Raw genomic sequence first — 13,553 nt, 5'->3', positions numbered from 1 at the left:
CAATGGAACAAAAAAAGTACTCCAAGAGTCAAATTTTACGTGTTAAATGTCACTGTCGTTTCGCTTCTAGGAAGGATTCATAATTTTATTGTGCAAAATACGTTAATTAACCGAAGAGCTTAAGCGTGAGTCTTCTGGTTCCACAAAAAATAGCATCCCATATTTACAAGAAATAAGGCGTAATGCGTTGGCTTGGTATGACGCGATCTTCGTTCGGGACGGCTTTAAATATTTTCACCTGCGGATCGTAGATATCTGTAAAGTCTAGAATGGATGCCACGTTACCACAACGGTAGCAGTAGTTTGGTGCCGACCAAACCGTCACCAGTGTGCGATTGAACTGATAGTTAATGCCCTCGTGCACTAGCTGATGTGCCCGGCAGATTTGGATCAGTTTGTTGATCTCCATGAAATCTCGCGTTACGAGCGACCCGAAAAGCCAACCTGCGCCGCGCGGACTTTCTGCCCACGTATCGATATCGTCCGGATCGGACCAAACCAGATCACAGAACGCGCCCTTGTGCGGTATCTCCTGATCGCGGTTAATGGTACGGATCTGATCAAGCGTTTTGATCTCCGGGCTAAGGCCACCATGAACACAGAGCACCTCATCATCAATTATCTGGGAAACGACGATAAAAAAATACATTTCCATTATCACTGGTGTTATGTTTACGGGGTTCATATGTGATAGCTTACCGCCGCTATCGTAAGCAGATCAAACACCCTACAACAATACTTCCACGGACTAGCGTTACCGTACTTCGTGTAACATTCATCGTAAAACCCGTACACTTTGGTGATTTGGCGTGATTCGTGGTTCCCTCGGAGCAGCGTAATTTTGTTCGGATACCGTGCCTGTTGATGGAACAAAATACAGGTTAGCACACTCGCTGAACAGAATCTCTCCCGGTGCAACACTTACCTTCAACGTAAGCAAACGCGTAAACGTTTCCAGACTGTAATATCCTCGATCAACAAAATCTCCCATAAAGATGTAATTCGTGTCTGGTACATGGCCACCGGTGCGGAACAATTCCTCCAAATCGTAAAACTAGACACCGAAAGGTAAAGACGCAAGTGGGGTGTGTGTGAATGAGGAAATGAAAATAGATCTGTGCTGCCCCGGCAGATATCGTCATACACACGGCATGTCTACGATAGACACGGGGGCTAGGGCACACGGCAAGTGGCGGGCATTTATTCTTATCAGCCTCGCACCGACCGATGGTGACGCGTCTGATTCATCTAAATATATACGCAATTTGGATGAAATGCGTGAAACACTGTACCTGTCCATGAATATCGCCGCAAACGGTGACGGGTGTGCTGACAGGCTGCACGTTCGATTCCTCCATCAGCAGCTCGCAGACGATGTCGCACAGCTTCTTGAGATCATTTTCCGGCAGATATTTGCACTGCTTTGCAATCTCTATCCACTGATCCAGTTCCGAAGCCATGGCTCCGTGTAGGTGAAATACTTTGAAATGGGGGAGGTTTGCTGAACCGTTTTGAAGGGTTTATCGCTACAATGATATGGAGGGGGCCTAATTCGTGCGAGGAAACAACACAATGCGAGTCACCCCTTCTTCTTCATCGGTTTGGCACCTGCTGTCAAGAAACAGTAGATATTAAGGTTAATACAGCTTTGCTCAAGGTTACTGGTGTTGCATTTTTGTGGGAAGCGGGATGGGGCTTGAATTTCCACGTTTTGAAAGAATGAAATATAAACAATTCATTGCTTAGTATATTTGTACTCCTTAATCACTCTATTTCGACAAGCATTCAGTAGCGAAATGGCTGAAAATTGTTTGCATGCAACAACGTTGTCACATCTTTTATACATACATCTTGGCGTCTGTCAAAACGCGAAGGAAGGATAGAGCAAAGAAAAAGAAACTCTGCGCAATCAATCGATCGAAGGCAGGAAAAAATTGAGTTTTTCACCACGGACAAGGAAGGAAAAGCTCTGTTCGCTGTGCCCGCTCTGTGTGCCCGTGATTCCGATTGCATTCGCGCAATGATGTAGTGCATTTCGAACGGTTCGCACGGTCGCAAAACGAAGTTACAACCGAACGGTGCAAAAAAAAAGAAGCTGTGTTGAGATAAAAATCGAAAACCCCGTTTTTATCCTGCCGCCACTCCAACTTACACCAGCACCAAGCTGACCAGGCAGTGTGCAAGATTCGGCCGAAGGCGAATATAGTGCCGTGAACACTGCGTGCAGGATTATAATAAAGGGCTGTGCGTTCGTGCGTGCATGTTACTGCGGTCGGTAGTGACCGCTAGAGGAGCAGCAATTACGTGAAAGTTTTGTGAGCTGTTTTGCAAGTGGATGCTCAGATTTGTCGACCCCCATTGTGCGTGTGTAGTGTGTTAACCAAAGTAGGCAAGGCGCAGATACGACGGAACAAAAGCGCAAGGTGGCGCTTGGTTCTCGAGCACGAGCAGGAACAAAAACAAGTGAAAACAGTTCATCAACAGACAGTCCGCCACAATGGAGTCACTGATTCCGATCGTGAACAAGCTGCAGGATGCATTTACCCAGATGGGGGTGCACATGCAGCTTGACCTGCCACAGATAGCGGTGGTTGGTGGCCAGTCAGCAGGAAAATCATCCGTGCTGGAAAACTTTGTCGGAAGGTCAGTTGAAGCGAAAAGTCGAATGATGATATGAGCAGGGCGATGCTTTTGTCGTTCATTACTCATCCAAATACACCACCACCACCCCATCTTCTAGCTGTCAACGGTTGAGAACAACGCAAACCTGAGAAGGGTTTCCGTTTTTTGCTTTTGCATAACATCCTGTCCATTGCGGAAAAGGATCTCTGTTTCACAATTCGTCCCTGTGCAGTTTAAGTAACATGATCGTCTTTTTTCTTTAATAGTTCTTAATTCAGAAACATAGCTTCAAACTGACGGAAGTGTCATTTGGAGCGAATGTGGAGGAATCATAAAAAAACATGATTCACCAATTCCACCCCAAATGCGTTGGCTGGAATTTCGATCCAGCCACAATTCGGGTGTGTATGTGTGTGCAGGGGGTGGATTTTTTTTTAATGGAATTGAAATTGGGGAACCGTGTGATCGTAGTACTGTGTGTATGTACCCACTAGAAACAATACGAGCGAATGGGATGACCTACCGCGAACGATTGGTGTACGAGTAAGATAGCAAGCGGCGAGAGACAGAGAAGGAATGAGATGGAAAGAGCGAATGCGCGCGATAAGACGAGCGAGAACAAGATAGCGTGAAACCTTCTTCGCGAAAGAGCGCGCGCTGGTTAGATCCCAGCCAATACGTGTGTTGCGGAATCACCGTCGGGCTTCTGGAGCCCTCTCTTCCTGGTGTCACCAGGTGGTGGTGGTGGTGGAGACTATCAGAGTTGGAAAATAATCGATAATAGAGCGGACCTTTATCGAAGGGGACACCTTCGTACGCTCGCAGCATTTTCGGTAGGGCCCCAAATGTTACGATGGATGCAGATCAAAAGATTCGCTGTATCCCTTATCTAACGTTGCGGGTCACTTCAGCAGTTGTAAAATAAACCGTGTAAAATACCCGCAGTTAGTGGTTTGTTTTTAAGTTATTTGCAACTCTCATAATCGTGCAATGTGCACTGAGATGACCTCCTACCAGCTTGCCACAGATGCAAACGCGCCATATACCGTTCTGGAGCGAAACATCTGAGCAAATATTCCTTCCCGCGGTACAAGAGAGACATTCCAAAATAGTAAAGTGTGCGCAAGGGCAGCAATAGAAGCATGATTTTAGTAGCGAAAATATTTACATTTTTTTCTCATTTACTCGAAATTCGTTACTGTTGCGAATGATGATGGCTCGCTGGATCGAGCATCATTTGTCAGGCTACATTTTTGAACACCAAAATTATTGTTGCCCCACGCTTATTGAGAACTATTTTCACATACGTAAGTTCTAAACACTTACTAACTTACTCTCTCATACTTGGTTAAGTTTCAACATTAGTATATCTGTCTCTACTACCAATCATCAGAATGCGTGCTGATACACAGGAAGGCACACTCCCATACACACTAACACATGGACATATTTTTGTACGCGATGTGTCTGCAAACACTTCCGCCTGCTTCGTCCTTACGATGGTTGCGATGGTGAACGGAGCTCGTACAAGAGGAAAAAATTACATAATATCCAATGATAACGGGGACAGCAGAGACCGTTGACAGTTGCAACAATCCTTACCACGTATGTCCTTCCAAGCAAGCTAGCAATTGACGTTGCAAGAATGTTAGAACAATCGTGACTGTTTCAGAGCAAAGTTACGCATGACGAATCATTTAGCATCCCATCCCCACATTCCCTTGCGATGACGATGGCAAGCTCATTGGCTGGGTGAAACGTTGTGTGTTTTCACTCCTGCGTTACATGCAGGAAGTCCGTAATGATTACTTGATGCCTTTCGGTAAAGATAAAAACCTTTCGATGCGATATTTAAACGTTCGTACAATGAACGACACTGTACTGTATACTGGTGTACTGCTGGGTGCTTGGGGAAGTAATAAACTGTCTTTGTGTAGCACGATTAATGGCTTGTGTGCCGATTGTGTTTTTATAACCACTTTACTTTACACAATCGATTATGACAAATATTTTTCCTATTTACAAACTTGTCACATGAGTTGGAGCGATAAAAGCAAGCGTTTGGAATTCATCTCAATGATCCCATGCGAAACTTTGCCAATGCATTGAGTATTCATTCTGTATTTGTTTATTAATTTTCTTTTTAGAGATTTTCTTCCCCGTGGATCTGGCATCGTAACGCGACGGCCATTGATTTTACAGCTGATCAATGGAACTGTGGGTAAGTTGACGTTGACGAGACTTATGAAGCGCAGGAGTATAAGAAACAGAATTAATAAAACATCTTTCCATTCCACAGAATTTGGAGAGTTCCTTCATCAGAAGGGCAAAAAGTATGCGAACTTTGAGGAAATTCGACAGGAGATCGAGGCGGAAACCGATCGCATCACCGGCAGCAATAAGGGCATCTCGAACATACCGATTAATCTTCGAGTGTACTCACCGCATGGTAAGCAATGAAGGTTGCTTAAAAGGGGTGAATAGTTTGGACGGTTACGTAACCGGGACATTTCGCTTTCTGTTACAGTACTCAACTTGACGCTGATTGATTTGCCCGGTTTGACCAAGGTGCCGATCGGCGATCAACCGGCCGATATCGAGAACCAGATCAAAGGCATGATCTTTCAGTTCATTCGTAAGGAAACTTGCCTTATTTTGGCGGTCACGCCTGCCAATACCGATTTGGCCAACAGCGATGCCCTAAAGCTGGCCAAAGAGGTCGATCCGCAGGGTGTACGAACGATTGGTGTCATTACCAAGCTGGATCTGATGGACGAGGGTACTGATGCGCGCGATATTCTCGAAAATAAGCTGCTGCCGTTGCGCCGTGGCTATATCGGTGTGGTGAACCGTTCGCAGAAGGATATCGAAGGGCGGAAGGACATTCACGCTGCACTGGCGGCCGAGCGCAAGTTCTTCCTGAGCCATCCGAGCTATCGGCACATTGCCGATCGGCTCGGTACGCCATACCTGCAAAAGGTGCTCAATCAACAGCTGACCAATCATATCCGCGACACGTTGCCGGCGCTCCGTGATCGGCTACAGAAGCAAATGCTCACACTGGAGAAGGATGTTGATCAATACAAACATTTCCGCCCAGATGATCCTAGTATCAAAACGAAGGCTATGCTGCAGTAAGTATTCACAATGGGGGAAAAATGAGAATTTGGTCAGGTTTAATCCATTTCCCATTTGAACTTTCTCGTGCACAGAATGATCCAGCAGCTGCAGTCAGATTTTGAGCGCACAATTGAAGGTTCCGGTTCGGCGCTAGTCAACACGAACGAACTTTCGGGCGGTGCCAAAATTAACAGAATTTTCCACGAACGGTTGCGCTTCGAGATCGTCAAGATGTCCTGCGATGAGAAGGAGCTGCGGCGTGAGATTTCGTTCGCCATTCGCAACATTCACGGTATTCGTGTCGGTTTGTTCACACCCGACATGGCGTTCGAAGCGATCGTCAAGAAACAAATTTCGCAGCTCAAGGAACCGATCCTGAAGTGTGTCGATTTGACCGTTTTGGAGCTATCCAATGTTGTGAGAATTTGTACGGACAAGGTATGAGCTTTATCATTGTTCAAAGCTGTTTTATCTGAATTGTCAAACTTTCATTTCTTACTGCATAACAGATGGCTCGTTATCCGCGCTTGCGTGATGAAACGGAACGCATCATTACGACGCACATTCGTCAGTGCGAACAAAAGTCCAAAGAGCAGATGATGCTACTGATCGACTATGAGCTGGCCTACATGAACACCAACCACGAAGATTTCATTGGCTTCGCAAAGTAGGTGTCATCCTTTGGTGCGCTTGTAACTACAATTGCTTCAACTACGTGTTTGCTTTCTTTTCCAGCGCTCAAAGCAAAACTGAAAACGCTGTCAAGACTGGTACTCGCAACCTCGGTTCGCAAGTTATCCGCAAAGGACACATGTGCATTCAAAACCTGGGCATCATGAAAGGTGGTTCGAGACCGTACTGGTTCGTGTTGACCTCCGAGAGCATCTCTTGGTTCAAGGATGAAGATGAGAAGGAGAAGAAGTTTATGTTGCCCCTTGACGGGCTTAAGCTGCGCGACATCGAGCAAGGATTCATGTCCCGGCGACACACATTCGGTCTATTCAATCCCGATGGACGTAATGTTTACAAGGTATGGCACTGACGGCATCTCAGTTCGTATGTAAATGGTGCTTTAGTGTTCAGCGAAGATATTAATGTAATTTATAATTCCTCAAGGATTACAAACAATTGGAACTGTCTTGCGAAAGTACTGATGATGTGGATTCATGGAAAGCATCCTTCTTAAGGGCTGGCGTATACCCGGAAAAGGATACTCCCGCTAATGGAGATGAGGTGAGTGATTTGTAAGACATGCTAGTAGTGGTGTTAAAATAATTATATTAACACAACAATCGAGACAACAAGCCGTTGTTTCTCAAAAAACCCACAGTTGGAAAGAGTTCAAGCGGGTTGTTGTTGCTCTTCATATCTAATTACTGATTTCTATCAAACTTTTTATCTCTCTCTCACGTTGCACCATTCTTGACCATCGAAGACGGAAGCGGAGGTTGGTTTAAAAACTATTTTACTATTTTGATTATTGTGTTACCGAAGTCTATACCTCCTCCTGTTAGTGGGTTTCTATTCCCCGTTCCTAATAGTACCATATCGTTTTTGCTTGTAATATGTCATAGTAGATTTAAATCGACGCATTACCTCGATCAGTCGATCACATCCATACCTTCACCGCTTCACTGTGGGCTAGGGAGGTTTGTCCTTATCGCTTCGCTTGTCCGAGGGATTCCTGAGTATGCAACTTTAATTCCACTTTTTTAAGCGATGCTCAATGATCCACCCGTTCGTTTACATTGTTTGGTTCGTTTCAGAAATTGCTGCCAAATCAGCAATCTATGGTAGACAATGTTAATAAGACAAACGATCAAGTACGCAGTAACGTATGAATGAAGAGTGTTATTTATTTTTTGTTCGACCGTTTGTTTCCCACTCGGCTATACAACCATTGTAACTAAAAACTAACCCTAATATCATTTAAGAAAAAATATAGTAAACAGCAGGAACTGGTAGGTACACATAGTCAGGGCAATAGACAAAAAAACAGAAACAATAAAAAAAAACAACTGAATTAGGGACAAAACACGGGATGGAGAAAAAGAAGAGACAGAAGAAAGTTACTAACGAGAAACAGAGGATGACAGAGGAGAACGGAAGGAAGACAGAGAGATACCATTTGTTTCCCTTTTTTTGAGTGCATTTCAATTCACACCGCTATTAGGATCCAACCAGCTAAAGCACTCGTAAGACTGTGTACATAAAATGCTTTCTCTTGTTTTACTAACTTTGTGGAATATGATTAGAAACTCTCACAAATTTGTATATGCAAATTTGGTGGGTACAATGTGTTAATATTTGGAATTTTGAAAAGTATTGTAGATTCATGATTTTTTAACGTAAATTACTGATACTTTTCCACCATTTCTAGAGTGATAACTGCTTCTTCTTTTTGGCTTAACGAAATAATAGATCACATGCATGTCGTCTGACGTCATTCGAACAGCATCTTTTGGGTGTAGGAACTTTTAGATGGGTTCTCTGCGGCGCACACTCACGGTTTCAGCTTAATTATGATCAATGTGACTTCGGTTCCGAAACAGAGCCGTCCGGAGCTGTTCAAACGTTTTCAGCATCATTTGAAATTATTTGGAAACGTCGGAATCTCAGTCACCAGTAACAGTGAATAAGTATTAAAATCGTCAAACTGTTTGTCAAATGAGCAGGCAAGGCGAGAAACGGTCAGAAACTAAAGTGAACTGACCATAAGAATCAGAACACACTATCCGGCTGCAATTTCGAATGCATCTACGAAACTGTTTCTGAAGTACGGAACTTCCGGGAACACCATCGGTTGTTGCCATTGTTATCCAACCCTATTTCGGTGCGTCAAGATGCAAGCTCGAAACCATGCGATTGTCCCTTAACCCCCGCTATTAGTAAACTACTAGTAAACTAGCTTTGCTGGTAAAGAACTACGATCATTGCTTTTACGTACAAGTCTTGATCATTGGTATATGCATTGGCTCATTTCCTTCTCACAACTACAGGATGTTTCCCCAAAAATTTGGCTTTTAAAGTCCTAGTCAGTTTTGGCCATGAACAATCAGATTGGCTTTGTTTTTTAATTTATTTGATACAGCGATAAATTTTGTTACTTCCATTTTACCACATGCGAACAGCCATATGGGTTTCTATTGGTCTGGGTATGGGCTGACCTGCATGTGTGTTTTTGTGATTGTGTGTGGGTCTTACGCTTAATTTAGTTGTATCACTAAAAAAAACAAAAGCAAACATACGCTTTCAGATATGGTTATAGAGCTCAGTTTTCTAGTATAGACATGTGCAGAGGGCATATTGGTGCAAAGTCGTTTGACGCATAAATGTTTACCTATTCCATAGGAGAGCAGTGAAAGTGGCCCCGCTGGACAGTCTCTCGATCCGCAGTTGGAACGACAGGTTGAGACGATACGCAATCTCGTGGAGTCGTATATGCGCATCGTAACAAAAACTACACGTGACATGGTTCCGAAAGCTATTATGATGTTGATCATTAATAATACCAAGGATTTCATCAACGGCGAGCTGTTGGCGCATTTGTACGCCACCGGAGATCAGGTATGAATTCAACAGTTTAATTATTCGCTATCTACGCGAAACATAACATATTTGTTATCACCTATAACAGGCCTCAATGATGGAAGAAAGCGCGGATGAAGCACAAAAGCGGGAAGAAATGTTGCGAATGTATCACGCCTGCAAGGAAGCTCTACGCATTATTGGTCGGTATTGGGAATAGGTTTCGTAAAACTCTGGCATGAAATTCTAATCAAACGTTCGATTTGATTAAATGTAGGTGATGTTTCAATGGCTACCTTCTCAACACCCGTACCACCGCCGGTGAAAAATGATTGGCTGTCGAGCGGCCTGGACAATCCGCGGCTGTCACCACCGAGCCCGGGCGGTCCGCGTAAAGCAGCACCACAGCAGCAGGTAATGGCAACAGCAACGATGGCGTTTGCATTAAGCAGCTGCATCTTAACTGTTTGTCTTTGCTGGACAATTTTTAGGGTTCGCTTGGCTCGATGGGAGCTCCGGCTGGCCGGGGACCACCACCCGCACCCGCTAGTGCGAGACCGGCTCCGGCAATACCGAACAGGCCGGGAGGTGGAGCTGCCCCACCCCTACCTGGTGGACGTCCAGGTGGCCAAGCGCTACCAGCTCCATTGATTCCATCGTAAGTATTACCGTTGCTTTTCTTTTTCTTTAAACTATTTGCTTGTTTCCATAATTTTTTTAATCCATTTTCAAAGAGGAAACCTTTTAATATCTATTTGAATAAGATTTTTTGTTATTAAATTCGGGACAAAAGCTATTATAATGTTTTTTTGCTAACTTTTCATTAAACATGTGTACTGTTATATAACCGTACATTGCTGTTTACCGTTGTTCAGCTTTGAGACGCATTTTTTGTAGTACTTTCCCACGATAAACTAGTAATATGACATCAGATACGTATTCGGTGTGCTTATCATGCTTTGTTGTACCTGTTTTGCTTTCTTGATACGTTTCTTTTTTATGCATTTCATGTGTTGTGTTTCCTTTTTGGTCACATTTAGTTGTACTACTATTGTTGCGTTTCCATTCCCTCCAGTTACTATTGTTATTTCTTGCAAATAATGTTGGTGTCGTTGTATGTCTGGTTTTATTAACACCCTCCATACCTAACTTTTACAGGCGGCGTTAAAAACTAACTAAACATAGCGAGAGCATAACAAATAAAAAAAAAACAAACAAACGAAACAACACGCGAAAAGAAAAGCATTCTTCTCGTATGCAATATGCAAATTTCTGTAGAGATATAAATATTATACATATACACATATAAACCCAATATACAAAACCCGTAAGCAAAACTATGGTTCGTTAAATTGTAGAGTGAGGATAGCAATCGGATGGTCGAAAGCAGTCAGCAAATCGAAAGGAGGTGTGTGTAGACGTTTCGATTCTAAACACGTAAAATTTTGACAAACTACTACTGTTCATGTTTACAAGGAAAAAAAGGAAGTATATTCATACACACATACAAACAGAACAGAAAAAAAAACATGAATACGCGAGAAACAAAATGACAATTTATGGTAATATGAAGCGTTGATTAAAAGAGTATAAAAAAGCATTTAAAGATACCACTCGTTACGATAAGAAGTGTTGATAATTGCGCTAAGCGAGAACATCATTTACAGAGCGATGTGTGTATAGTAAATGAAAAAAAATAACGGTCTGACATCGGAAGAAGAAAAGGTATTTACGTATGGTTTTTGCTAGTCGCACGAATCGGCGAATATCTCTCCGCGAATGATTTGGTTGAACTTCCAACGCAATTGGTTCTTGGCACTGATACAGGGCACGTTAAATCGTTTTCTTTTTCTGTTGTTCCTTATTTCATTGCGTTAATTCCTGCTGTATGCTCATTTGTTCTTTCACTAGAGTTTTAGTATTTACAAGAAAAAGAAACACACACATACTCTTAGAGTAAGCCCGTTAGTTAGTTAGTTTTCATCGCCCCAGTGTATGATGTTAGGAGGATGCGAGTGGTGGGAATACGTTAATCAATCTCAAAAAAAGCACGTAGGAACGTAACGGAAACGGTGGAACACTTTCCACATAATGTGTTTGTAATTATGTTGAAAGCTTTGCGGGCAAATAGTGAAACACATAGCAAAATTGGATTTATGAACGTTGATACGAATATGTACGTTAATGCTTTAATTTTCCACCCATCCCTCCTCCCCATTCTTCCCGATCGATCTGTGTTTTGGTATGCACGCACGGCGCACGGTGATGCAAAACGCATTGCACTCTCATTGCCACATTCCACGCTCATCCGCAGGCGTCCGGGTGGTTCCGCTGCGGGTATGGTACAGATGCTTCCGGCCAGCACCAGGCAACAGATCAACCAGCAGGTTGGCCAGGCCGTCACCAATGCCGCCATGAACGAACTGTCGAACGTGTTCGCCTCGAAGTTCAAGTAAAGTATTCCGCTTCCGTGCATTTCACATCTATAAACATTAACCGTGCTAAATATAATGTTCGCGTAGTGTGGGACGCCCTGGAACACGGGGTTTTGTGTTGGTGTGTGGTGAAGGATAAGCATAACATGCGAAAGGATCAAAACAATCTTTGGGAGGACATGTTTCATCTTCATGTTCCTCTCTGGCCCATGTTAAGTTCATGTAATTCCTACGAACTCCATCTGCACGCACATTGTACTCTCGTTAATTCTTTATCCCCGTTACGCTGTGCATGTCCCAACCATCTCCCAAATCCCGATCGGTTTTCCCACCGGTGTGTTGTTACTTACATTGTTATGAGCGGGCTTGTTAAACTCCTGAACTAATCCTGCAACTCGTGAAACCCGCTTACCCAAGCGCGATGGTAGATTCCGATAGATTCTGGTTCATTATATATATATAATTGCAAAGTTACGGTATTACGCGGGATACGTATCATGAAGTAAGAATAGAAAACACGCGGAACGTCTCATTCCAAACGAAAGTACATGTATTATTAAAACGAGGAGAGAAAATATGTGACGCAAAAACACAACAATATATAAGCAGCTACCAGTAGTTCGGTAAACCACACACATGTGCACCGACCCTTCTGTGGGGTGATTCCATCTAAATGATGCGAAACCCCATATGCTGCACCCTCTGCACCGACACATGAGAGCCTAGCTGGTCAAAACAAAACATGTTGATGTGTTGATTGTGTGTTTGAACGCTTTAGTGTCTTTGTGTGTCTAGTTTTAAAAAATGCATTGAATCCATGGCTCCAGTAACAAAAAAAAAATTGCAAAAGTAAAGAGAAAAAAAACGAGGAAGCGCAAAGTTGAAAGTTGAAAACGCAAGCAAGATAAACAAATACATCCAACAACACTACCCACAGTAAAGCTATCGAACAAACAAACAAATGTTTCATACGTTATAAAACAACTCCAAACAAACAAAGTGAAACCTAAAGGGAAAACTAATACCAAAACAAGCTCGGAAGTAACTACGGCAAATTAAAGGCAAACAAACAAACAAAAAATACGAACCATTCTTTTAATGTTGAATAAAATATCGTACCTCTATCTTTACTATAGGGCTGCAAATTAAGCTCGCGTAACCTCCAACGTAAGAATACTACATGCGTGTAGAACGATTCTCATACAACAACACGAAACACAACATTCATTCATTCCACTATCGATGCGATATTTTAGCGCCTATCAAGCAAACAAGTTGCAACAACAACCAAATCTCCAACACTTTACTGGTCACGAACAAACACAGCGAAGGAAAAGGAGAGGGGGGCTGACCATTTATTGCACGCCCGAAATGTCTAAACCACAACCCTGGCATTAAAAAAGCATTAAAAACACCTCCAACAAACGGAAAGCGCGAATAAAACAAACAAACGAAACAGACGAGAAGAGAAACGGGGTGAAAAAACTCAAATATTACAACAAATGATATAAATATATATATACACACACAAACACATGCATATATAAATATAGTTCAAAAAGATAAAAAGTTGTTCACTGTTTGCGTGCGCGGATATTATTAAAAAAAACGCTTAAAATTGTAGAAGTTTATAGAAACGAAGCTGTGAGCCCCCCGCGAGAACGATAGCAATGTTAGTTGAAGCAAAATGCAGTAAAAGAAGACAAAAAACACACAGGTTGCGCGTGCATAGGACGAGATAGGAGGACAAAGGGAAAAAGACACAAAGAGACAAAACAAAACAATGTATACTCCGTTTCACTATTCATTCTCTATGTTACAACAACGTTTAGTGGCTTATGTTTCCGT

The 13,553-nt window shown here is 42.9% G+C and overlaps 2 protein-coding genes across 2 annotated transcripts; one reads left to right on the top strand and one right to left on the bottom strand.

Moving 5' to 3' along the window:
• Window positions 1-163: 163 nt before the first annotated feature.
• Window positions 164-1,460, bottom strand: LOC128708615 (serine/threonine-protein phosphatase 6 catalytic subunit). The gene is made up of 4 exons (XM_053803595.1): window positions 1,293-1,460; window positions 926-1,054; window positions 700-858; window positions 164-622 (listed from the first exon to the last, which is right to left on the bottom strand). The coding sequence occupies exons 1-4, from the start codon at window positions 1,458-1,460 to the stop codon at window positions 164-166; spliced, it is 915 nt and encodes a 304-aa protein (XP_053659570.1).
• Window positions 1,461-2,497: 1,037 nt separating this feature from the next.
• LOC128709914 (dynamin) lies at window positions 2,498-11,729 on the top strand. The gene is made up of 13 exons (XM_053804951.1): window positions 2,498-2,643; window positions 4,770-4,843; window positions 4,922-5,071; window positions 5,150-5,756; window positions 5,835-6,180; window positions 6,252-6,409; window positions 6,478-6,772; window positions 6,859-6,975; window positions 9,094-9,309; window positions 9,380-9,473; window positions 9,548-9,684; window positions 9,762-9,928; window positions 11,585-11,729. The coding sequence occupies exons 1-13, from the start codon at window positions 2,498-2,500 to the stop codon at window positions 11,724-11,726; spliced, it is 2,649 nt and encodes an 882-aa protein (XP_053660926.1). The 3' UTR covers window positions 11,727-11,729.
• Window positions 11,730-13,553: the final 1,824 nt, after the last annotated feature.

This window comes from Anopheles marshallii, chromosome 2, assembly GCF_943734725.1.
Source record: "Anopheles marshallii chromosome 2, idAnoMarsDA_429_01, whole genome shotgun sequence".
Taxonomy (NCBI): Eukaryota; Metazoa; Arthropoda; class Insecta; order Diptera; family Culicidae; genus Anopheles; species Anopheles marshallii.
Note: the sequence above shows the minus strand (reverse complement) of the source record. Positions and strands in the feature narration are given on the sequence as shown.

What these genes read in the sequence shown, in the direction of transcription:
- LOC128708615 (XM_053803595.1), bottom strand. Translation starts at nt 1,460, where the DNA reads ATGGCTTCGGAACTGGATCAGTGGATAGAGATTGCAAAGCAGTGCAAA. An exon ending in GCGGCGATATTCATGGACAG is followed by an intron (nt 1,055 to 1,292) that starts GTACAGTGTTTC and finishes TTCGGTGTCTAG; the next exon opens with TTTTACGATTTGGAGGAATT. An exon ending in ATCTGCTTACGATAGCGGCG is followed by an intron (nt 623 to 699) that starts GTAAGCTATCAC and finishes GTCGTTTCCCAG; the next exon opens with ATAATTGATGATGAGGTGCT.
- LOC128709914 (XM_053804951.1), top strand. Translation starts at nt 2,498, where the DNA reads ATGGAGTCACTGATTCCGATCGTGAACAAGCTGCAGGATGCATTTACC. An exon ending in CTGGAAAACTTTGTCGGAAG is followed by an intron (nt 2,644 to 4,769) that starts GTCAGTTGAAGC and finishes TTTTCTTTTTAG; the next exon opens with AGATTTTCTTCCCCGTGGAT. An exon ending in GGAAGCTCTACGCATTATTG is followed by an intron (nt 9,474 to 9,547) that starts GTCGGTATTGGG and finishes GATTAAATGTAG; the next exon opens with GTGATGTTTCAATGGCTACC.